At 34.2% G+C, this 26,393-nt stretch overlaps 2 protein-coding genes across 17 annotated transcripts; both read left to right on the top strand.

The window, feature by feature from the left end:
• Window positions 1–4,406, top strand: LOC111297030 (putative mediator of RNA polymerase II transcription subunit 26c). Of its 13 annotated transcripts, none has more exons than XM_022891598.2 (9): window positions 63–877; window positions 962–1,030; window positions 1,118–1,200; window positions 1,333–1,406; window positions 1,527–1,576; window positions 1,656–1,689; window positions 1,797–1,915; window positions 2,249–2,342; window positions 2,445–2,782. In XM_022891598.2, the coding sequence occupies exons 1-9, from the start codon at window positions 497–499 to the stop codon at window positions 2,549–2,551; spliced, it is 1,011 nt and encodes a 336-aa protein (XP_022747333.2). In that variant the 5' UTR covers window positions 63–496; the 3' UTR covers window positions 2,552–2,782. The 13 variants fall into 13 exon arrangements, with proteins under 13 accessions (XP_089597135.1, XP_022747333.2, XP_022747341.2 ...); XM_022891601.2 differs by lacking the exon at window positions 2,445–2,782 and adding an exon at window positions 3,981–4,406 and having other exon boundaries at window positions 80–877; XM_022891600.2 differs by lacking the exon at window positions 2,445–2,782 and adding an exon at window positions 3,978–4,406 and having other exon boundaries at window positions 80–877.
• On the top strand, window positions 4,019–26,393 carry LOC149515864 (uncharacterized). Of its 4 annotated transcripts, XR_016326074.1 has the most exons (7): window positions 4,019–4,157; window positions 15,460–15,520; window positions 21,427–21,536; window positions 22,462–22,551; window positions 23,292–23,339; window positions 23,432–23,498; window positions 23,583–24,088. XR_016326074.1 is itself a non-coding variant. In XM_089741013.1 (6 exons), exons 1-5 carry the CDS (start codon window positions 4,108–4,110, stop codon window positions 23,314–23,316), a joined length of 336 nt encoding a protein of 111 aa, XP_089597139.1. In that variant the 5' UTR covers window positions 4,019–4,107; the 3' UTR covers window positions 23,317–23,339; window positions 26,338–26,393. The 4 variants fall into 4 exon arrangements, 3 of the variants coding, with proteins under 3 accessions (XP_089597139.1, XP_089597138.1, XP_089597137.1); XM_089741013.1 differs by lacking the exons at window positions 23,432–23,498; window positions 23,583–24,088 and adding an exon at window positions 26,338–26,393; XM_089741012.1 differs by lacking the exons at window positions 23,432–23,498; window positions 23,583–24,088 and adding an exon at window positions 24,796–24,929.

Below are 26,393 nucleotides of genomic sequence, written 5' to 3'. Positions count from 1 at the left end.
CTTTTCTGATAGTCTCCTCCAAATATAGAAAAATCATTGTCTTTTCATTTCAGAAAAGTTTCCTTTTTCGCTGTCTGTTCATCACCCAAATCACAAGAAGCCAAAAAAAGCCTGAAGAAAAAATTTGTAACAAAAAAAAAAACCAATAAAACTTAGCTCAATCATAACCAAAAATCAAACAATTTTCTTTTAAAAAATATTACATAAAAATATTAAGGTCCATTTTGGTATATTCCACCCAAAAATCCAATTCTATTAACAAACTCAAAATCATCTAACATTCTTCAAAAACCAACAAAAAAAAACCCAAGCCCATTTCAGCTCTGACTTCAAAGATTTTTATTTTTTTTGCAGCTGAAAATTTTAGCAAAATTCAAGTCTTGGGTCATTTTGTTTTCAATCGGATCTGATTATGTTGAAGTTCAAATCTTGATTTGACACCTGGAAGCAGGCCTTGGAATTTGCAATAAATCATTAGCTTTTTTGTTGAGTTATAATGGATTTGGATGATTTCAGAGCAGTTCTTGAAACAGCTGATGTTGATGTGTGGACTTTTATAGATACGGCAATCCTGGTAGCCTCTTTGGATTATGGTCAAGAGTTGAAGCGAAGGAGAGATGGGATTGTGGAGAGGCTTTATGCTACTTCTATGGTTACTAGATGTAAAAGCTGTGATTTTGTTGAGAGATCAAATGGATATCAAGTTAATAAAGAAGACGGCCTCCATGAAGGTAAAGGAGGAGAAGAAGGCAAAGGGTCACCTTTTACACCTCAATTGGATAATGAAGATGATGATTTGGACTCTTATGGAGGCTTGCTTGATGATGAGCAAAAAAGGGTTCTTGAGATTAAGGAGCTTCTTGAAGTACCTGATCAGGTCTTTGAATCTTTTTGCAATTGTATTGTTGGTTTGATATTTTTGGATTTTGTTTTGAATTTGGTTTTTTGATTGTTTTTACAGTCTGAAGATTCTTTGGTTGATTTGCTTCAAAGCTTGGCAGATATGGATATAACATTTCAAGCTCTCAAGGTAATAATTTTGTGGAACAAAATTTTTTGATTAATTTCCAGTTTAGGTTGATTCATGACCATTTCGATGTTGTGATTCTATCTTCAGGAGACTGATATTGGGAGACATGTGAACAAATTTAGGAAGCATTCATCAAATGATGTTAGGAGATTAGTGAAGCAACTTGTCAGGTTTTAATGGAAATTACATCTGTGTATAAACGTTATGTTTTATGTTTTATTTTTTATGTTTTATTTTTTTATTAAGTTTGAAAGAGCCATTCAAGGAAAGTCTGTTTATGATTTGGTTCTTTGTTTCTCCAGGAAATGGAAAGAGATTGTAGATGAATGGGTAAGGGTGAATCAACCTGGAGAGCTTGAATCTGCTGCACTTATGGGTAAAATTATTATTTCTACTGTAACATGAAGAATTTTTGTTTTTGTGAGGAAATATTTCAAAGGTGAATGAAAATTGACATGTCATTAAAGTTAAAATGACAATAAATATTGTCTGGCAGTAGATGGAGATTCACCACAGCAAAAACTTCCTCAAAATGGTCGTCAACAGGTGAAAGAAATTACTTTTTCATGTGAAAGTTGTTTGAAAATTCTGCCCTTTTTTTTTATAAGATTATGCTCTGTTATAGGTTCCTGATTTTGCATGCTCTCCTAATCCGCACAGTGAGTACAGATCCTGATTCAAAGTTGGATTTGATATTTGTTTATTTCTTTTGTGCTTTTGATTAATCAGCCTTCTTTTTAACGCTTTTTTGGATGACAACTGACAGATGGGAGTTTTGGTTCAGACAAGAATAATTCAGAACCTGAAAGGAAGCCAAAGCCAATCCCTCCTCCTCGAAAAGATCCTCCTCCTAGGCCTACTCACTCTACACCACAAATTGTACAGGTATCAGTGCATACCAAATTACAGCCTCATTGCATTATTCTTTTGTTGATGGACTGGTGGTTTGATGCCAAATTTAGAAGCACATGCTTTCAAAAAATTTCTTTTTGGCTCTGAAACTAGCATTTTGAACAATTCCTATAATGCCAAGGCTTTTGATTCTCAAGGAATGTGAAGTTTAAGTTACTATGCCAATAGCTTTATCTTAGCAAAAAGGCCAAGAAACAGAATTTAACCACTTTAACATTGCCTAAAGAGTTCAGTTTGGCTGAGTTGATTTTTAGTATAAGCTTTGTCATGTCTATTTGTTGAATTGCCTTTGTGGGGATTTGGTAGAAACACAGAGAACAAAAGGAAAGCAATTTTGACTCTGAAAGGCTGGCTTCTGCAAGGAAAAGGCTTCAAGAAAGTTACAAAGAAGCTGAAAATGGTTTGCTTTCTTCTCTTTTTCCACAATGTATTTAAACTTGAGTCCCTCACTTTGGGGTCATACTAAATGTGACTGTCTGTGGTTTTTGTGTGCTTTTTGAAGCCAAAAAGCAAAGAACGATACAAGTGATGGACATTCATGAGCTACCAAAACCCAAGAACGCCTTCTTTGGAAAGAACAAGGGAGGTGGTTCTCAAAGGCACTGGTGATTGGGTGAATGAATTTGGCTTAAAGTCATCGCATCTTAGGTTTTTCATATCTATTTTTCTGTTGTGATCATTGTATTAGTTAGGAGTACTCTTCATATCTTTTATAGGTTATCTTTCTATGTTCTTTCATGGAGATGTACTGAATTATTTATCAATCATTTGAAATTCTTGAGGGCCATGGACATCCGTTACCATTCAATATGGGGATGTGCCATGATTTTTTGTTTGACACATGTTACCTTTCCCCCTAACCCAAACGTGCAATGTTTTTATATGTAATATATGTGAGTTCTCTTAAAAGATAACTCCTTGTTTTGGAAGGATGTTAGTGTCTTTCTTCTTTTTATTTAATGGAAGCTGGCTCTACCTTGAAGAGAAGCATTGACATACCGGGCAAACTCTTATTTAGGTTAATGCATACTACTGGTAGAGTACCTTTTGGGATACGGTTATGAGGAAAATTTACATTTAAAAAATTTTTTTTTTTGCACGCTACCATTTTTAAATGTTCTGTAAGATAGCCAGCCATAAGGGTTTTGATTTAATTGGTAGATACCATCTGCCTTACAGAAGAACATTGTGGGGTTCACTGAGAAGCTTTTTTTTTTTTATTATTATTATTCCAAAAATAAATCTCTGCCATCATGTTTATGTTTTGAATTTTTTGCGTGATACCGAGCTATGATCCTCATGTGGCATGGGAAAATTTTTGGACTTGGTCATGAAAAGAATTATGAGAATGGCATTGGATAGAGGACAGAAAACTACCTTGCTTCCATATTAAGAGCTGTGATTTTTCATTCTGGTTGCTACCAGAAGCCAGCTCAGATTATGGTTATTGAGAGTCTGACTGATGTTTTATTTCATTTTACTGTTAATTTTTGCTGCTTATATGATAAGGCTTTTTAACTTTATTGCTTCTGTAAAGTGGGGTCAAGGAGACTCTGTGCAGTTAATAGAGATCTATAAAAGAAGTGAGGTTGGTCAATCATATATCCCTCTATTTGCTTTGGCTCATGCCTCGTGGTTGATGACTTGTAGTTTTGCTTTTCTTCCAGTAGTTGCTTGACTTTAAAAGATGCTCAAATCAAGTTTCATTTACCCCTTTTAAGTGCAGGTTCTTTTGCACTTGTCCTAGTACTTTTGTTCTGTTATGTGCAATTATGTTCTTTTTAAAGGTGACTAGTTTTTGCTGTAAGCCATTTCATTTTGTGATACTTTTCTTACTTGAAGCTGAATGTTTAGCAAAATTTGACTCTCTTCCCCGCCCACAAACTCCGTACATAATCCTCCCCACGAGCAAAAGAGAAAAGAAAAAAAAGAAAAAAGAAGAAAGAAGAAGAAAGATCAAACGTCCCTCTTTCTCTCTCTCCCTCCCTCTCCTTCTCTAAGATGATGTTAACTGTTTTTATTGTCAATTTGGCAGCAGGTGGTGGCAATTAAATGGTCATCTATCTCTTATGGTTGAAGCTGAGCAAGAGAGTAATAAGGTTCTTTTTAAGTGGTTTGTATCTTTATTGAATTGCACTTCAGCTTTTACGCAATGACCCCAACTGATGGGAGAAAGTAGCCTTCAGCTTGTTATGCCAGATTCTGCTGCTAATGGGTACATTCACTATAACCTCAAAAGACTTTTTTGTTTTTTTGTTTTTTTTTTTTAAATTCTAGATTTGTTTTAAGGTAGCAGTTTCATACAATGTATTTCTTAAACTGAAGTTGCACGAGCGAGATTTGTTGGGAAACCTGCAGGTGACACCCGTGATTTATAGCTGTTGTAAAATTAGAATGCATAAAAATGTTGAAAATCTTGAACTTGATTCTGTTGCTACATGAATTCTGGATCTTCTTTTGTCTACCTTCTGGTTTTGATGAGTGCAACTTGTGCTGAACTGGTGTTTTTGCATTGCAAACAAAATGTTATGACTTATGACTTTCTTAAGAATTCAAAGTTACTAATATAATGTCAAATGGTCGTGTTCTTAAACTTTTACCCGAAATACTACTCCATATTTTTGTGTTCAGTTTTGTTTTTTTTGTTTTTTTTGTTTTTTTCTTTATTATAGATTTATTTTTTGCAGGTCAACCCGCTATTGAGTAAAGTTTTATACTTTCTTTAAAATCCCCCCCTTGATTGCCTATAATCACCACTTGTAAACCTCCTGCTTAAGTTGGTCCATGGCTGGACCTTTTCTCACATCCTAACATGGTATAAATCTATTTTAATTGTTGACCAGTTTATAAGTGTGTACCATTCTTTTTATTAGTAAGCTGAGTCTCCCACAAAATTGTGCAGGTCTGCTTTATTGACCTTAACCTATCCATATGGCATGCCATTACACGTTACTTTTGAATCTTAGAATTCAATGAGGGTAAGCTTTTCAGGATAAGTTTGAAAATTAAACTTTCAACAACGAAGATGCAAAGAGTAGTTTCACATCATTTTTTTAGAGTTATAATGTTGATGCTACATTCTTAAGGTCAATGACTAAAAACTTGTAATCTTAGTCACTGGAACTACTTGAGTTGAACTGTATCTAGACGGTGTTAATCCTTATGCATTTTATCTAAGATTCCTGATATTATGAACTTTTGGATTTTACTTTAGCTCTTGCTTGTCCCGTCTTGCTAAGTCATGCTCGGTTTAAATGGCAAATGTACTCCCAGGATCCCTCCAATCATTGAGTCTTACTGAATGAGTTGTGATCCATCTGAGTTACTGGATTAAGAGATTTCTGAGATTGCTGGTATTGTAAATAGGGCATAAGTTTCTTCCTTGCTGTTCTTCTACATTTGCTTGTGTTCCATCAAACCTTGTTCGTCACTTATGACGAACTGATAAGTAAGCTCAAATGCTTTGAAAGGCCTGATGGAACTTGAAAGGTTCAAATTTCTGTTCCTTATATTCTTCAACATGCCATGAATGTTGATTTTGTATTTGTTCATACCACATTTGCCTGTAAACTCACTAGATGAATGATAAAACATTGCTTTTTTGACATTATGGAGTACTAGTGCTGAATCCTTGATCTGATGCAGGAATGCATGACATAGCCTTGCTTCAAATAAATTTTTTAATTTTACATTTATTTACCACAAGAGAAAAAGATAACATGTTTTTAGCTTTCATGGCCTTGAAATTGCTAAATCCTTTCTTGTTTTACAGTGGATGGCTTACGATGGCATAAAGCCTGGATACTATAAATAAAGCCAGAAACAGCTTCTTTGATTGAAACAGATTCCATAAAATTGCTTGTTTCTTGAAGCTCATAAAAACCAATGACAATCTTCTTTCTATTCTGGCCTTGATTTTAGTTGGCTGTAAAAGCAACACATTTAACAGATGAATAAATACTAATGTACAGTTTTTGATTAATTACAAGTAGCTCGTCACGCGGCTATTATTCTTTTCCTGCAAAATCAATTTATTAGGATATACAATGTTATCGCTTATATGTCTAGTGATTTTTCTTTTCTTATCCAACGGGGGATTAATGTATGCTGCATATTCATTTTGAGCACTTAGTGTAACATTCTTTTTCAACCAGTCTCGTGACATTTTCATTATGATTATCATCTTGCTTGCTTTCTTTTGGAATGTTTGGCATGGTCAAACTTTTTCATCATGCTTTATTTTGACATCTTGTTAAGTGGTTAGATTAATTGCTCTATCGATTCTTGTTAGATGGAGTTGAATAAGGCAAAAGTTGACTTTGATATTACTTATTACGTGATTAATAACTCGGTTCCTTGAAGTTGGTACCATGACAAACCATTTTTGTTTAATATGAACAATGAGCTAACAAGACCCTATTAGACGAGCACATTTTCTCTTTGGATTGGCTTGCAACTCAGTCAGCAGGCAAATTGGATGTTCTTCTCACAAAGCTAACTCGAAGTCATCAAACTTTTCAAGACCACTTTTTTGATCTTTTGCTGTTTTGCCACTCGAATACCTTTCATAGCCAGAGCCTCAGCCGTAAACTCGTTATTGTTCCTGATCACCCCACCAATGTCAGCGTCATTTGAGTTTGGGGAGAAAATGCACCATCACGGCTGACTTTAACCAGCCGTTCCTCGGGTTCTGACCATAATATTTGCTTATTGTTGGCATGTTGTTTTATCTTTATGCCCTGGTTTCCTAAGAAGGATTTGGAATTTGAACTTGAATGTGAGATATTAAGCCATTAGATTCAAAAATTGTCTCCTTTCGACTTAAAAATAAAATAAAATAATTATAAATGTAAAAATTTAAAATTTAAATTTATATGATGTCGTCTCATCATTTTATGAACCAATAAATTCATAATTTTTTTTTTAAGACTTAAATAAAAAAGGATTAATTGAGTAAAATTAACCGAGAAAGAATTTGACTAACATTAAAAGACCTACAAAAATTTACACATCTAAAGAAAATTAAGTGCAAAATTTAAAATTCAAACCCCAAAAACGTCTTGTACTGAGTACAAAAGCCGCCCCTGAGCGCAGCTTCCACTGATCACCGGTTCACCAAGGCACCCAGAAAATCAGAAGCCCTTGCCCCTCTGGCCTCTGCCCTCTGCCGTCTTCAGCTTCTGCCTCAACCTTCTATTTGCAACATTTGTGCCAGGTTTTTGTTTCTTGGTAAAAAGTGCAAAGCCCAATATCCCTTTTTGTAATTCTTTGGAGAAGGAAGAAGATAACTTTTATGATTTATTTCTTTTTCTTGCAAAAGGGTATGTCAAATTCTCATGATATATATTTTCTGCGAATTGTTTGTATTAAATAGTTTGTTCAAAAATATTGTTGGAAATTGAATAGACCAAATATTTGATGGCCAGGAAGGTTGATGCACTTAAACCCAAGTTTGGAATTGGAGAAAGAAAGAGTTCATTTTTATCACTGGAAGTAATTTAGTTGTGTTAGGGAAAGGACCCATTTTTTTTTATTGAATTATATCAGGTGAAATACTGATAGAGACTTCAATTTCTATTTCAATTCAAGATGGCTATTTTATGCATCTGAACATAGGATACAAGAGTCTGTGTGATTGGATGCCTGGTAATGAAAATTAGTAGATGTCTCCAAAATGTGATGACCCTTCCCAGAGTGGATGTAAAGAGGCTGAGTATTCATGCCTTCCCTTACCAAGAACTGGTTCTCAACAGTCATCTGTGAGTGTTATGTCTGAAAGTCCTGTGCCTACTTTTGTTTACAGTAGGAGGAAGAATAGACGAGGCAGCAGTAGCAGTGCCGGCGCTGTTGTGGCCAACTTTTGTGCTGAGGCCCCTTGGAATTCAAAGAGAGGTGTGGATTGCCTTTCTATTGTCAGTTCTGCTCTTCTTTCAGTGGCAGTCATGGAGTGAAATGTAGTTTCTCTAGTTGAAAATGAAAATGTTACTGTTGGAGATCCTGTGACACCGCTTGTATGCAGTAGAGAGCCTAACATTTTAAGGGATGAATTTACTAATGGATATTCAGGTGCGTACGGCCACAGTTCTTATGATGTACATAAAACTGTTGCAGAAAACTATAGATGTTGACAGTATAAATGGTGGTTGCTCGTCACCGAAGTCAAATATGGAACTTGCATTAGCTTCTACGAAAGGTGAGATGGATGAAAATGGTGAGTGCTCCTCCTCTAGTGTAATAGCTGCTGAAATTGTGAGGGAAGATCTATCTAAGAAAGACATGTGCCTCCTTATACTTTAGAAGTAGGGTAATGTTGAGGAAGTTTGGCCTTCTAAGACTCCTGTTAATGAGGAAACTGGGACCAATGGTGGTCGTAGTTGTTCTAGGTTATGCAAAATTTGTGGTTGTTCAAAAACTGAACAAAAGATGCTAATTGTGATAATTGTGAAAAAACATTTCATGTACGTTGTTGCAATCCCAGGGTAAAGAAACTACCTGTTGGTGAGTGCTATTCTATTTCGCTTATGAAAAAGAAGCGAATAATGCTTATGGAGACAACTGCAAGAAATTCTTCAAGTGTCATGTCGGGAGATTTTTCTGGAAGTTTTTTAGACCTTAAGCTCCTCCCCTTTGTAGGGGAGAGGGCAAGTCATAAGAGAGAGTTAGTTTAGGATTTAAAATTTTTTTCCTTTACTTTTCTACACTTTATATTTTCTTGGCTACATTTCTGCACTTTACATTTTCTTAGCTTCCAAACACTTTATTTCTATCATTTTCCCTTTGATTTTCATTGCAATTTTAATATCCTTAAGTTTTTTTCAGTGTTCTTTAAGAATCTTTCAATAAAATTTCCATTTGAATTCATTTTTTAGCTCAAATCTACTGATTTCTCATTGATATTTCAAATTGTTTTTGAATTTGTCTACTTTGACTTACTTGCGGTTTTTAGATTATATATCTGTCAAATCTTGCTTTTTTTTTTATTCAATTTTTTACATAGTTTCCTAATTTATTTAGCTACAACATAGTAAAAATTCAACTTCAAATTTGCACTGTAGCATTTCAGATCAAGCTTGGAAGTTCCGGCTAGATGTAAGTGATAATGCAGTTCCAGTTTTGAGCAACTAGTTGGCGTGAATTTCTCTTCACTTTGGTGATTTGTTTGCATTCTTTTCTTCTTTATATCTTTGTTTCTACTTGTTATCTTAATTTAATTTTATGCAATTTATTTCATACTTGTCATTGTTGTTTGGTTAATTTTCTGATGATGTTTTGTTTTTCCAAATTTTGCACTATTTTTTAATTTGTGTTCATTGAGCTGATTTCTTTGTTGATTCATGTTATTTTCTTGTTGATTTTGATAGTTAATTCATAGATCTAGGTTGTTTTAGCTCAGTTTTAGTTTATTTTCTCTAGAGAATTGTAGATCTAATTTTTCTTCTATGGATTATTAACTACCACCCGATTGAAGTCTGGAAATATTTGGGTGAAATAGGGATAAAATGGTTGACGAATCTTTTCAACAAAATTTGAGGTATCCAAAAGGTGTCAAAAGAATGGAGGAAGAGCACTCTTGTGCCTTTATGCAAGAATAAGGGTGTAATCGATTGAGTTTGAGCTGATATAGTATTAAGCTCGAGCTTGACTCCAAATTTGAGGCTTAAAACTCAACTTAAACTCAATCAAGTTTTATTTTTTCAGTTCGAACTCAACTTAAGATAGAAATCGAGCTACTTGAGCTCGCTCGATTAGACTCAATTAACATGTAAAAATAAGCTTAATTTTTTTATTCGACAAAAATTCAATTATTTGTGCTTGAGATCGAGTTCAAGATATTTTATTAAATAAAATAATAAAAAACATATTAAAATATAAAAGCTCTATTAGGCTTGTGAGCTACTCGAGCTGAGTATAAAAATGCTCGAACTCAGCTTGATCGATAAGAAAAACTACTCGAGCTCGAATTTGACTCGATAATAACTGAGTTAAATTCGAGTTTTATTTGAATAGAATCTTAGTAGCTTACGAGTACTAATATATCATTTACACTTCTATACAAGAATAAAGTTGATGTACAAGATTATTCAAATTATTGAGGAATAAAACTTATGAGTTATACTATGAAACTTTGAGAGCTAGTAATTGAATGTAGGTTGTGATGTAAGGTCATTTTTTCTGAAAACCAATTTGGGTTTATGCTAGGACTCTCTACAATAGAGGCGATCCACCTTTTGAGACTTTTATTTGAGGGTTTTCAGGATAGAAAGAAGGATCTATAAATGGCATTTATTAACTTGGAAAAAGCATACTATAGAGTTCCTCCAGAGGTGCTTTTGTGGGCCTTAATGAAGAAAGGAGTCCCTTTAAAGGACATCAACTTAGTTAAAGATATATACGAAGGAGTGGTAATGAATGTGAGGACGGTTAAGAGCATGACAAATAGCTTCCCTATTATCTCAAGATTACATCAAAGTTTAGCACTAAGTCTTTTCCTTTTTGCATTAGTTATGGATGAGTTCACTGCATGTATCCAAGATAAAGTGCCGTGGTATATGTTATTTGCTTACGATATAGTTTTAGTTGCTGAAACTTGTGATGCACTTAATATGAAACTAGAATTACAGAGGAGTACATTGGAGTCTTGAGGTTTTAAATTGAGTAGATCTAAAATTGAATATATGAAATGCAAGTTTTGTGGTCATAAGGAAGTGGGTACTAGTGTGATTAAGTTGGATAGTGAGGGAGTACCAAAGAGTAGCTAGTTTTGATATTTGGGATCAATCATTTAGAGTGATACTAAGATAGAAGCCGATGTCAAATATAAGATTCAAGCAGGATGGGCAAGGCGATGAAGTGCATTGGTTGTGATGTGTGATCGCAACATGCCTTTAAAGTTAAAGTGAAGTTGTATAAAACAACCATAAGGTTTGCATTACTATATGAAATTGATTGTTGGCCTGTTAAGAAACAACATGAGAAGAAAATGAATGTAGCGGAGAGGAGGATGCTAAAATGGATGTGTGGTAAGACTAGAAGAGACAAAATAAAAAATGAAGATATTCGAGAAAAATTAGGGGTAGTCCAAATTGAAGAGAAGATGAGAAAGGGCCATTTGCGATGGTTTGGACATGTGAAACGTAGGCTTAGTTGTGCATCGGTTAGGAGAATTGAGTGTCTAGATCTATGAGAGATCAAAACATCTAGAGCTAGACAACAAAAGATATGGATGCAAGTAATAAAAAATGATATGATGGTTAAGGAATTAGATGAAAAGGTGATTGTTAATAGAAATGAGTGACACAAAAAGATTCAAAATACAACCTAACTTGATTCTCTTATTTGGTTTTTCATACAGCCAAATACAAAGCTTAGTGTGTTGTTGTTGTTGAATTGTTACTTTCCAGCTTTCAAATGCAATTTTTGTTTTCATGTTTTTTAGCTTAGATCTTGCATTTATTTATTAGTTTTTAAGCCTTCAACTTGAAATCTCATTATGTTCATTGAGTGTTCTTCCAATTTACAGCTTGTATCCGTACTAATGAATAAATGCAAGCTTTAAGCTAAAAAATATGAAAACAGAAATTGCATTTGAAAGCTGAAAGCTAACAATTCATAGAAAAAAATTATATTTACAATTCTCTAAAGAGAATAAACTAAAATTGAGCTAAAGCAACTTAAATCTATAAGTTAACTACCTAAATTAACAAGAAAATAAATGGATCAACAAAGAAATCAGCTCAATGAAATCAAATTCAAAAACAGTGCAAAATCTGGAAAAACAGAACCTCATCAAAGAAAATTAACCAAACAGCAATGAAAAGCATGAAAAAAATTGCAGAAAATTAAACTAAGCAAGGTAACAAGTATAAACTAAGATCTAAAGAAGAAAAGAATGTAAACAAATCATCAAAGTGGAGAGGAGTCTACTCCAAACTGGTTGCTCAAAACTGAAACTGCAGTGTTACTTACATCCAGCCAAAACTTCCAAGTTTGATCTGGAACGTTGTGGTACGAGTTTGAAGCTGAATTTTTACTATGTTGTAGCTAAATGAATTAGGAACTGTGTTAAAAAAATTGAACAAAAACAAGCAAGATGTGATGGAGATATGATCCAAAAATCGTAGGTAGGTCAAAGCAGACATATTGAAAAATAGTTTTGCATATCAATGAGAACTCAGTAGATTTGAGCTAGAAAATGAATTTAAATGGAAATTTTGTTGAAAGTTATTGAAAGAGCACTGAAAAAGATTTAAGAAACAATAAAATTGCAATGAAAATCAAAGCGAAAATGCTAGAAATAAAGTGTTTGGAAGCTAAGAAAATATAAAGTGCAGAAAGGAAAGTGCAGGAAAATAGAGTAAAAAAAAATTTAAATCCTAAACTCTCTTAAAGGGAGAGGGGAGTCTGAAAAAATTCCAGAAAAATCTTCCAGCAGCTAGGCTCCTAAAGCCTTCTTATGGTGCACATGGTTGGGTGCACGTTGGTGTCGCTCCTACTGCTTGGTTGTTTCCTCAACAGGTTTGCTACATGCTTTCATGTGTAATGGCTGCTTCACAAAGTCATAATAGCCAATCACAGCTCCTTAACATGCCACATCAGCTTCTAGCCTTGGTGTTCTTAAACCTTGTGCAATTTTGGTGCTCAACACAACTCCCATGCACATGTCTATGCACCATGTCCAAGTATCTTGCATCTTTCATTTTTTTTTTTTGCAAAAAACACTTTATGAACATTTTTATCCTATAATTCACTAAAAAAAACCTATGAAAATAATGCTAACAAATTATTCAAGAAAAATCAAGAAAACTCCCCAAGTGTCAATGTGATCTATTGACACTAGTTTAGGTCATTTATACAAATTGCGTAAAAAATCCTCTAAATTTGTATAAAAAATGTAAAAAATTCCTCAATTCCAATATTTGTACCTACACATGAGATAAATGTGAATTTAGGAGTAATTTGCTAAAAATCCTAAGGAACAAGCTAAAATATAAGGAAAATTGCACTAAAAATGAGCATGAAAATACTAAAATTTTAGTGCAATCATGTCACTGGTGGAATGGGCAGATGTAGAGATGTATCATCTAAAGGGGAGTTCAGTCCAATAGAATTAATGTTGAGAGATGCTGAGCCTTATAGAACAAGCATTTGAATTGGAAAGGGTATTCAAGCAGAAGTTCCTGACTGATCCGGTCTGATTGATGAGTATGTTCCATGAACTGTTTATTATTAAATTAGTTGTGTATATGGAATGCATAAGTTTAGAGGTTCTCTAATTTTGCGCATAACGAAACATCGATATGAATGATGCTCCTTTGCATTTGGGGTTTCATTTATGTTCTTATGTTCCCAAGTTATTTTATGAGGCTCCCCTTTGTGACCGATGAAAATCTGTCTGAAACAAGGCTGTCAAAATTGTTGTTTGATGCTTTTATATATGAGAGAAGCTCAAAGGAGAGTATGCTAATAGGTTTTATTTATTATAAACAGTTATCTTTTTGTAAGAAAGACCCTAGGGATAGGTTCTGTCTTGACCAAGACAAGGGACATGAAATAGAGGGAGGCTACATAAATTCTAGAGGAAAAAAATGTAGAAATTTGACTTTGGTAGCAGGCTAATCGCAATGGCCTTGAAGAAACCCGGTGCTAACTGTTAGCGTTTCTTTCTATTACACTAATACGCTTTCAAGCTTTCTTTGATGGCTTGTAGTGCTGCCAGTCTAATTGCAGAATGGTTGCAAAGCTTTTTGTGCAACAATGGGAAAAGGATTACCACTTTTTATCATGCAAAAAATTACAAGTATTTTTCTGTGATCATGTTGAAGCCTTTTTCTTGCTGAAGAAAATCAGTCAGATTCTAGATATCCAATTTATGAAATATAGCTAGGAACTGATACAGTGTTCCCAAAAATATAGGGTAGACTAGTCTTCTCGTTTCCCTTCAACAGCTAAGATGTTTTATAATTTCTTGCCAAGGCTGAGCACATTGGCATGCTTGGCCTTTCTGAAGGGCTTTTAGTGATTTAATGATTTAAAAGTATATTCTGATTGGATGAGGTCTGCTTCGCTATCATTTTGTTTTGGAACCTGCACAACTTCATAATTAGTAGGTGAAATAAAATTGATAATTTTCAGCTTCTAAAAGGGAAACTGTTGTCTTTTTGGGTATGATGCTCTGTTGATTTTTCTCTTTTTGAAGAAAGTATTTCACATTACTGCCAATTATCAAAACCAAAACCTTTTAATGTGGAATGGGTGCCAGGATAAAGATCATTGGATGGACAGGAAATTTCATGAAGTTTAGTCCAAAGGGGACATCTTAATGGCAGGATATGTGTATGGAACTAAGTTTGCGAGTCGCAATTTCAAGGTGGGTGAATGCTTTGGAGTAAGATATAGTCAGCTGGAACAGTGGTGTATGAAAGAAGCAGTGTTGAGGTTTTGACAAAGCATCATTATAAACTAGATTTATTGAGCTATACCCATTGATGTTTCAATAGATTATCCTGAAAAAGAAACCAAAGAAGAAAGAAGATGTGGTTTTGGTGTGAATGGCTTGGAATTTGTTCGGTATTTTTACATGTGACATCCTTTTTTTTTGGGTGGGGGGTGGGGGGGTGGGGTTGGTTGTGGCTCTATATTTTGGTTGGGCTTTTCCAACTCTTTGCAATTGTCTATTGGTTGGATGCTTTAATTTAGTCGTTGAGTCTTAGTTGTTTGTGCCCCAGGTGTTGTACTCACAGGCTAGGCATATTTTTACATCCAGTTTGGTTGAGGCTCATTCTTCTCTTATATTCTGGTTATGCTACTAATTGGTTTAAGTTGAATGTTTTAACTGAATTAGATCTTTCATCATTGTTTAAATAACCTTGAAGTAGTCTGATATTTTTCTGATTGGGAAATCTAGTTGCCTTTCTGTGCCAAATAATGAGCACTTCTGTTGGGCAAAGAATTAATTTTTGGAACAAAATCTTGGGTGAAACAACATTTGTTATTGCTGGGTCTTGTCATGTTCTTGGCCTTGTTTATAATTCATCTTTATATCTTGGCCTTGTATGTTGCCTTAAAATAAGTTTGTTTGATTAATCTCTGATCCATCGTATGAAAAATTCCAGGTGGGATAACTTAAAGCACTGAACCAAGGTTTGGGGTGGGGGTATTATTGTGAATGCTAGTTTAATTAATGAAACTTTTTCCCCTCTTTTCACTTTCCCATTTTCTACTATGCACATTATGATTTATCAATTGGTTGCCCATACAAAGTAAAATTTAGTTACATGTTATTTAAGTGATTGGTTAGTAATGATGTTTGGTTTATTGTTCAATTTTGTTTCTCTATGCTGTAAACTTTCTTTCTTATTTGGATACAATTTTCTTTCACCTAAGGCATAAATTGCAATGAATTTACTTTGTTTCACATTAGAAAAGGTAAAAGATGGAAACAAATTATGTGCTATTTTATGCCTTCTTGATCTACAAGTCTTGTTGTTGATAAATTAGTTTCTTGTTCTATGATGCAGTGATGTTGATATGATTGGTGAACCATTGGAATGGGATCCTTCAGAATTTACTGATTTCTATGTAAGGCTTCAAATTTTTGTGTTTGTTAGCATTTTCATTTTGCAGATAAGTGACCATTTGGTTTGGGGAGAATTGATACATCTTTCTTTATGGGAACTGAATTGCAACAAGTCATCTAAATTAAGCTCAATAGGGAACTGGCTTCAATGTAGAGAGTTCATCGAAGGTGTAGGAGGCAGTAATGGAACCATCTGAGGAAAGTGGCGTGGGTATAGTCTGCATGCTTCAATATTTTGCATTCCTTCTTGCTATTTATGTTAGCACAAGTTGGTATTTGCTAAAACTCTTGACATTTTTGTCTAGGGAATAGTAATCATTACTTCTGATTGAACTATAGATGAATTATTGTTGAAACTTCAAATGATATCAATTCACTATTTCTAAAAGCTTGAATGCTGAACCTAGGGAATCATATCCTTAAATAAAAATGTTATATGATAAATTTGGATTTAGTCATTTGTCTAGTAGTAAGCGGAAAATAAATTGTAAACTTACGAAGAATAAACTCAAATAGAATTCAAACCAGGATTTCTGTTATTCTATATTTTCTATACTGCCAGGTACAAATATATACAATGTTGAGTGATATCATTAGGGATATGACTTAGAGATCTTAAGAATCAAATCTCTAATCAAATCCTTATATACAAGTAAAACCAATAATGATAAGAGAGAAAAATAAGGAGAGAGATTTAAGAAAATAAGGACAGAGATATAGCAAGACTTAATGGGATTTCCAACACTACCCCTCAAGTTGGTGCATAGATGTCTTGTATTCCCAGCTTGCTAATGACCTCCTGAAATCTCGCCATAGGAAGCCCTATGGTAAGAACATGTGTTTAGTCTTGTCATGCTGAACTAGGTTATAAGCAATGCTGATTGCTGACTTGTTTCACAATACAGCCTCATAGAACCCTGTCTCATTATTCAAAAATCATTAAAGATATGATGTTTAGGCATAAAAGTTCACATACACCTTATGCCATAGCTCTAAATCCTGCCTAAACACTAGACCATGCAACAACATTTTGCTTTTTACTCCACCAAGACACTAAGGCTCCGTCTGTTTTGTGAAAAATGACTTTTTCTGAAAAATGTTTACATTTTTTGAATTGAAAGAGATTTTTTGTTGTTTGGATGAGTTAATGAAAAATGTATTTCATTATTTGGTTGTTTTCTAAAAATCTTTTTTTTTTCAAATAATATTAATGTAACTATTAAAATATTAAAAATTATTTATTATTAAAGTATATTGAAATTATTTATTATTAAAATTATTAATATTAAAAAATAATTATATTTTAATAATAATATTTAATATTAAAATATTATTTTAATATAAAAAATACTTAAAATAAAACTATTTATTATTCTTTATATTATTTATTAATATATTATATTAATAGTATATTATCTATTAATATATTATAATATTATTTATTAATATAATATTATTTATAAGTAAAATTATACTTAAAAGCATTGATAAATAGTTTTACTTATAGATAGTTCTTTTTCGGAAAATGTCTTCTCTTTTTCAAATTCATGAGACAAATTTTAGAAAAATGACCTTATTTTCTATTGACCAGTAAGTCATTTTCCATTGGTCAATCAGTTTTCTGTCAAGTAAATATTTGAAAATGTGGAAATCATTTTCCGCTAAACACGGAGCCTAAATTTCCTCCTAAAAAAAAAAAATATCCTGAGGTTGACCTTTTATCGACATATCGACAACAAAACTAGCATAGTCTGCATCTGTGGAAGCCTCAAGACTGAATTTGATTACTTCCTTTTCTAAATATAATCCCTCGACCTAGATTAGCTTTAAGGTAGTTGAGAATTCTATGTTTGAAGATGTTCCAACTTGGGATTGTGCATAAACTGACTTATTATACTCATTGCATAAGCTATGTTCTGGTCTTCTATGGGAGAGATAAATTAATCTCCAACAAGTCCCTAGTACCTTCCTTTATTGACATCATCTCCTCTCTTCTTAGCACCGATTCTGTGATTCTGATCAATGGGTGTACTTGCAACTTTACTGAGCTTTCTAGTCTGTTTAAGAAGGTCAAGAACATACTTTGTTTGAGATAGAAATATTCCATCTTTAGAACAAGCAACTTCTATTCCCAAGAAGTATTTTAGCCTCCCAAGTTCTTTTGTTTCAAATTCCTGTGAAAGGTACCTTTGCAACAAATCTTGTTCTATAGTATCATTCCAGGTGACTATGATATCATCAACATACACCAGTAAGTCTGTAATTTTTCCCATATTTCCATGTTTTATGAATAGGGTGTGATCCCCTTGACTCTGCCTTTATACCACGTGAGTCATAGCCTTTGCAAATCTCCCAAACCAGGCCCTAGGAGATTGCTTTAAGCAATACAGCGCCTTCTTTAATCTACAAATTTTATTATCCCGGAAATTCTCATCAAAACCAGGTGGTGGTTCCATAAAAACTTCTTCTTCTAGATCCTTGTGTATGAAACATTCTTTAAATCAAAGTAATTCAAAGGCCAATTAAACATAGCAGCAAGAGATATCAAAATTCTGGCTGTGTTAATTTTTGCTATTGGAGCAAAAGTTTTTTTATAATCTATACCATAGGTTTCAGTATAGCCCTTTGCTACCAGTTTTGCCTTGTACCTCTCAAGAGTACCGATAGCTTTATATTTCACACTAAACACCCACTTGCACCCAATTGGTCTCTTAACTCTATGTCGATCAACAATTTCCCAAGTCTTATTTTTCTTAAGAGCACTCATCACCTCTCTCGTAGGTTGCACCCATTTCTTGTATCTTAATTTCTCTTGGACAGATTTGGGAATTTCTATGGCATCTAGGGTAGGAAGAAAACTCTGGTGTTGGGGCGATATTCTATGACAAGAAACAAAGTCTGAAATTGGGTATATGGGATTTTTAGTACAAGTCCTTTCCTCAAAGCTATTGGAATATCTAGATCATCTGGCATAGGTTCTTTGATAGGAAAGTTAAAAGACTTTTCTTCAAGAGAGGGAATAGAAACAATACCTGAATTTGTGTTGGCTTCCTGATCACACTGTGGATCAGTTCTAGGCTTATTTCTTCTTGAGTACATTAGTAGTTCTCTCAGATTTGAATGTGGTTGTTGAGTGGCACTAGGTTCATTTGAGTCATCAACAGGAAAAGACTCTGAGTTACCTATAGAATTCAATGACTCTTCGGGTTGAGGCACGAATTTGGTTTCTCAGGGATAAAATCAGATTAGGAAAGACAAGGAAAGTTAGAAAGTTCAAGTCTAGATCTAGGTCCTTGTCTTTACTAAAATTCTCCCCCAAAAGATCTGACTGAGAGCAGTTTTGGAAGTAAGACTCGCTTATGGAAGTTAGCATCCAAGGTGACAGAATTTTTTACTGAAAGGATGGAAGCATTTGTACCCTTTTGTGTACTGGAATACCAGAGAAAGAGACACTTTAGTGCTCGAGGATCTAGTTTGTCAAAATTGTTTTTATGAATTTGAAAATAGAATACACATCCGAATATTTTTGGAGGTAAAGAATGAGAGACAGGCTCATTTGGATAGGTTTCCAACAGAATTTGAGCTGGACTCTTGTGTCCTAAGGTTTGGAGTGGAACTTGATTAATTAAGTGGGCAGCAGTTAAGAGAGCTTCTCCCCAAAATGTTTAGGAACATGAGACTGAAACACAAGTGCCCGTGTCACATTTAGAAGGTGACTGTTTTTTCTTTCTGCAACCCCATTTTGTTGGGGAGTGTCAACACAAGAAGATTCATGAATAATGCCAACCTGCTTAAAAAAGGTTATCAAGGTTTGGTTGAAATAATCTCGAGCATCGTCCCAATAAAATGTTTTTATAGAAACCCCAAATTGAGTTTTATCATTTGATGGAAATTTGGAAAGATTCTACTCACTTTAGAGTTCTCCCTCATGAGGTAGATCCATGTCAATTGGGTGCAATTATCAATAAACGACATAAACCATCTAGCTCCAGATAGATTTGAAATTTTGGAGGGCCCCCACACATTGCTATGGATTAGGGAAAAAGGTAGGACTGATCTTTTATTGATTGGTGGAAAAGACACTCAATGGTGTTTTGAAAGTTTACACACATTACAATGAAAGTTCTCAATAGAAACATTCCTAAAAGTTTTAGGAAACGTAGATTTCAATATTTGAAATGGAGGATGTCCAAATCTAAAATGTTGAAGCCAAATTTGAGACACGTGATGAACTAGGAGTTTCCGCATCAAGATAGTAAAACCCATTCCTTTCCTTAGCAAGATCAATCATCTTCTCGAAGTCTGATCTTGAAAAGGAGTTTCTGCATCAAGATAGTAAAACCCATTCCTTTCCTTAGCAAGATCAATCATCTTCTCGAAGTCTGATCTTGAAAAATACAGCAAGATCAATCATTTTCTCAAAGTCTGATCTTGACAAATACAGTAAGTGTCAAGAACAGTTGGCTAGAGTTTAAAGACTTTGTGAGTTGATGAATAGAAAGTAGGTTATTTGATAGTTTAGGAACATAAAAGACATTTTAAAGAGGAATAGTGGGAGTGAGACAAATATTTCCTTGGCCAGCAACTGTAATGGGAAAATCATCTGCAACTGTGATCTTTCTATTTCCTAAACAAGGCTTATAAGTCTAAAAAACAATAGAGTTTGGTGAGTTTGGTGTCATATGATCAGTTGTCTGAGACAATAAAAGTTTCAGAAATTAGGCACTTACCCGATTGAGTAAAAGAGCACGAAGAGGATGGCTTAGACAGGGATTGGTGGAAGTACTTTAGCTTTACAATTTCCTCTTTATTTAGTTTGCAGGGATCTTCTCCTCTTAGGGTAATTTTCTCTTGTGGCTGAGCCTTCTCATTGCTAGTAAGATTCACCCAACTCTGCTGTCCTTTAAATCCACCATTCTTGGCCAGCACTTGAGTCTTCACGTGAAGTTTAAAGGAATTCTCTTTTGTATGGCATGGCTTCTTGCAATAGCTACACCATAAAGAATCCTTTTCATAACTTCTGGCTTTTTGTCCCCTTGGTTAATGGAACTCAACATTCCACTACTTTCAGCCAGCCTTTTTAAGACCATTGCTGACCCTTCGGGCTGTTGTGGCTCCAACATAACAGTCCTACGACTTTCCTCATATTGAACTAAAGAGAAAAACTTAATTTAATGGTGGCAATTTTTCCTTCCCAATTATCTGCACCCTCACTTGATCAAATTCAGTATTGAGGCCAGCAAGAAATTCAAACACTCCATTTTTCTCTACAAAGTTCAACACTATACGGGTGTCTTCACTGCACTTCATTTTACGATCTTTGATAATGATTTAATTCCAACCACAAGCATTTCATTGTGTCATAATAGTATTTGTGGAAAAACTAAGAAATAAAATTGTGTGAAAAAGTAAGAGTAAAATTGAATTTATATCGAAAAACCGCTCATAAAGAATTATACAAACACCCTAAGTTTATATCCAACTAACTAGTGGGTAAACTAAGAAACTAAATCTTCTTAAAACTGATCCTATAATTGAGGGATTGTCTATCCTAATTTTTTTGTCTTTAATTCTAGGGATACAAACACTTAACTTCTAGAGATACAAAAATAAATATACAGATTACAATATTACAACCAGCTGTAAATGAGTGTTTTCTCACATTATTTAACAGAAAGGTTACCTTGTTTTAAGGCAGAAATCTTGGTCTTTAACTCATAAACCAATGCTCCGTATCCCAAATATCCTTGTTGTAGGAAGGGGCATACGATTTCTACTGATTTCAGGTTGCATGGTACTCCATAGCCATGACATGATCATAGTCTTCTTCATCCCATGCCATAAATCGTGGATCATTAACATCTGGTCCTGTTCCATTCAAATGGCTTAACTTCTTTTTTCCTTTTAGGTAAGTTCTGACCACCTGAGACCATTGAAGGTAGTTTTTTCCGTTCAGCTGGTAGGTTGGATGCATGTTCTTCAGCTCATTGCTTGGTCCACTCGAAGGAAGGTCAAATGGTGAGGACCCTGAACCCTTACTGCCATAAACTGCTTCTGACGATTCTGACATATTCTCCTAGGAATAGTTGTAGGCAATTGAGGCCAAAAAGAAAACCAGTTGGCAATTAAAACACTACTGGAAATATGTACAGCAACTATTAAGGCTTAAAAAGGAGATAATAGAGGATGACAGCAATTAAGACTGGAAAAAGTGGAGACAGATGATAACAATTAAGGCAGGAAAAGAAGGGAAATGGCTGCGTCACAGACAACAGTAAAGTGATAGGCAATTAAGGCACAATCAATTAGAAAAATAACAATCCAGAAACCAAATGGTAAGAAATTGCAACTGGTCAAAAACAGTAATGGTGAGCAATCCCAAGGGGCAACTCTGATACCATGTGGAGGAATAAGAATTTATATTATTGTATATTTCCGATACTAGGTACAAATATATATTCTTTACTGATATGATTAAGGGATATGACTCAGAGATCTTTGGAATCAAATCTCTAATCAAATCTGTGTATATAGGGAGAGAGATATAGTGAGATTTGTTAGGATTTCAACATCACCCTCCTTTTCATCATTTTATGCATAATGGTTACTTAATAATACTGTTTCTCACAGTAAAAACTGAAAATTTAGGAGATGGAAGTTCAGGGTAGCACATTTCATATAGCTGTTAATTGGTCGTGCTATACACCTAAGATATTGTAGATAATGACAATTGAGGACAAAGATGATTACATTGTTTTCAAGAGCTGGATGAATTCAGTTTAGACTAAGTACTAAGCATTACTTACATGAGCTTTTGAGCTTTAATACTCCATTACTAGTAACTAACTTAACATGCACATAAATTAAGTTTCTTTCTTGGTGTTGTTTTGGCTTTGGTATTGCTCATGCTAGATGCTTAATTTTTAAGTTCTTGCTTTTATAGGGCTCCTCTTTTTGAAGTCCAAACTGATGATTGGGAGTGCTTCTGCTCTGTCCAATGGCATCCATCCATGCTGATTGTTCTGTACCACAGGTGATAACCCTTTTAGCAACTTTATTCTATCCTATGCCATTGTTTTTTGATTGAAACCTTCAGGTTATGGTACCTGACTTGGGTTTTTGAATTAATCAACTTAGAATTTGGGATTTTGCATTAATGGGGAATGTTTTCATGGAGCAGTAATCATTTTAGAATTTTAATTGGTTCCTTCGAAACAGAAAAACTAGTTTGGGATTCATGTCAATAAGTTTCATTTGGAAGCTCAAACTTAAAGGTGGATCATGTTTGATGTGTCATCAATTTGTAGCTAACTTAATACAAGTATCTATTTATTACATGGATGTCAATTACAAACTCAAACTTAACAAAGCCATGCCATCTTTAGAAGCAGAAAGAATTTGGTTATATTCATTGATTTGTCCAAAACAGAACCTACAGTGTCATCATGTAAGTGGTAGTTTTACCTGAAGAACAAGAAGTCCCCAATTTAAGGTTTTATAACATATTGTCAGCAACCACTTCTGTCCTACCCTCTTCTTACAGGATTTTCTTTCTATTGTCTCTGCTATTGTATTGTAGAAATGCCAGTTTTATTTTATTTTAAGACATTATAGAAAGTATCTGCAGTTTTAGTCAGTAATAAAAAGGATAGAAACCCAAAAGAAAGTTTGAATTTCTTTTAATATAAAATTCAAATTTAGTCTGTCATAACTGTTACTAGTTAGACAGTATTTTTACTCTAATCGAACTTGTTGCTGTGTTTATTACATCAGGAGCTGGAAACAGATCAAGTTTTGAAGCAACTGAAGTATATTGAGATGGTATGTGCCAATGCACTCATTTAGTTATCTTCACTAATTACTGGTTGCAATTTCTCATAGTCTAGCTTTGCATATCAAATGATATATGGAAGGAGGGTTAAAGAAGCCTCGAGCCATGTTCGCAACTTGGGCTTTAGCTCAAGTAGTAAGAGTGGAGTGGTGGGTAGAGATCCAACATTTGAGGTGTAATGCCCTTCCTTGTAAAAATAACTTAATTCTAAATTTAGCGTTATACATTCTCAGGGAAGCAAATTTGGTGTAACCAAGAGGAGTTATTTGCTATACCACATGGCGTTTATACATCCTAAACTATTAGGTGCATGGGATTTGGAATTACTGGATGCTCTAAGGGGGATACAGAACCTCCAAAATGGGCTAACTGGTTCAAAGGGGCCATAATTCTTTCTGTTTTGACTCATAATTTCTTTCTGCAGAAAGGATAAATACAAAATCGAAGGATTTGGTTTAAAGATCTATTCAAGTTTGGACTACAAAAATATTTTTGGACTGGTTAAGTAGAATTGATGCCATCATCTGTTAAGTTTTGAGTTTGCTGGTATTAACTATTATATTCAAATTGGACATTTTCATTTGTTACTAGCTGGTTGTAGGTTGGATTCTTACAATTATACTAGAGCCTAGGTTGTTTGCTGCCTAGTTTGTTATTTTTTCCTTTTGTTGTTTATTGCCCTGTATTTGTTACTTATTTGGAAGGCTCACTTAATTGACTTATTATCATTGGGCCTTCAGAGGTGTCCAGTTTTGTAATCCCATTTAGTTAATTATGAAGTTTGTCGTTGCTTGATATTCAAGTTGGATTTTTACCTATTACTAATTGTTTGTGGGTTGAACCATTAACACTTAAGAAACGAGGACTAAAACTAAACAATTTCCGGGATTTCTCAATGACTAAACAGTGAAAAATCTTTCAAGAAGTGCAGCTTTGAAATCCTTGATTATTTAATATAATAATTTTTCTGATTGTAGATAATGGTGAAGATTATGTAGTTTGAACTTGGTTACTCCATAATATGCACTATTAAACTTGTGAACATTATGCAAAAAAATAGTAAACTGTAGAAAGATGCCATTAGATTGATAAATTGAAGACACTGCATAATCAGTTGCTGAAAAAACGAAAGGTGTTTGGCAGAATCTCTATCCGAAGAATTTAATAGTGTTTTAACATGAAAAGAACTGCAAATCATCAAAACTGTATGAAATGCCAAATTTGTTCCTTTTACGAAGAAGGAAAAATAAAAAGAAACTCCTGCAACAAGTTGGATTGCATTCATTTAGTGTTTTCAGAGAAACAAGGCTTCTATTGACCGGAAGGGTGAAACAGAAATTTAGGGTTGGATATAAAGTAATTTTATTATACCAAAATTTCTTGGATAGCTGTTATATAATTGTTTGGTTATTAATTAATTATCTGTGTGGTTTGGACTTGCCTTAGACCTTGAATCAAAGCACTCTTATTCTTGCATGGAGCATACTGTGGATTCAGGATAGTACTCTGAACTGTGTAGTCTTGCATTTGTTTTAGTTTCTTTACTGGGTTTTTAAAATTCCAAGTCCTGTGCAGTTGAGACCATGACTATCAGCTAAACAGCAAAAATCAGATCGGACCAAGAACTGCACTTCACAAGACTGTAAGGATGAAATGTGAAATGCACAGAGCTGGGCTGCTTGGCAGGTGATAATTTTCCCAGAGTATGTGTACAGGTTGCCCTAACAAGATCTTGTACCTTCAAAGTCATTGCAAACAACCCTAAGATCTCAATTTTGCAACTTGTTATCTTCCTTAGCAGTTAACTTGCATTTGGAGAGAATCATCAAGTATGAGAAGTATTTAGGCATTAGCTTTCTTGCTTCTATTCTGTTTCTCTATTGTTTTGGTATTATGTTTTGGCTTGCCAGCAAATTCCTGCATTCTTTTTTTTCTCTTTTGGTTATCAGTTTCTCTGAAACATTAGGCACGAATTGACATTCTGATCATATGTCTAATGCAATGATACATGCCACACATGCACACAATTATACACTCCGGTGGAGCTTACTGTCTGAAGTTTTTGGCAAGTTGCTTTCTTTAAGTCTATCCTGCCAAATATGGTGCTAGTTGTTTTTTTTTTCTTATAGTAACAATCATGATTGCTAGGTCAACAGTTGTGTGGTCTGTTGGTAGAGTGTTGGAGTTTTAGTCTCAGTGATTAAGGTTTAAATTCTGAAATCTCAAGTACAAAAAAAAAAAAAAGTGATGGTTACATGATCCACACTTTAAGTCTCATGGCTTTGGCGTTGGGTTCCTTGAGGATGTTTTATTGAAATCTGCAACAGTTTGTTGCAGTGAATTTGAAGGGCAGCAACCATGTTACTTAGTTGGCAAGTTTGATTCAATGATGTTTAGTTTTGTATTAGTACATGTTTTGGTCCAAGACAATTCGATGGACCTAGACCTATCCACCATGCCTGCGAGCTGGGCTTCTTATAGAAGTTTTCAAGTCCAGTCTTGGCCCAAAATATTATTTTATGAATTAAAAAACATACTATTTAATTTTTAAATTTAAAATATACTTAAAATATTAATATAAAATTTAAAATATTTTAATATAAATGAATCTAAATAGGTGGATTTGGATGGGCTGAGTTGGGATTTGGCATTTAGAGGTGTCAATCGAACTTAACTCAGCCCAGTCTGAACTGACCTGATGATATTTGGTTTCCCCTTCCATTATGTGCAATATCTCTTTCTGTTTAATTAGTGAACTGTAAATTCTCCTCCTTGCATCCATATTCCGTTAGCTACTTGTTTAATAAATTTTACTTCCTATGTCCAATCCATTGTTAATTAGGACATTACATACTTTGTTAATTTTCAATGGGGTTGTCCCATTGTTCTAGTGGTGAATACAATCATAGTCGGAACCTAAAACTATAAAAGTGGCTTTACTATACAAAATTTAAGACTGTTGCTAAGTTGATTTCTTCTTTTGGTTAGGTTGTTATTCTTAGGATATTATTCTTCTTTTTGAAGACTTTGTGAGGGATATGGCG

Source organism: Durio zibethinus, chromosome 12 (assembly GCF_047325235.1).
Source record: "Durio zibethinus cultivar Kanyao isolate XHJ-2024 chromosome 12, ASM4732523v1, whole genome shotgun sequence".
Taxonomy (NCBI): domain Eukaryota; kingdom Viridiplantae; phylum Streptophyta; class Magnoliopsida; order Malvales; family Malvaceae; genus Durio; species Durio zibethinus.
Note: the sequence above shows the minus strand (reverse complement) of the source record. Positions and strands in the feature narration are given on the sequence as shown.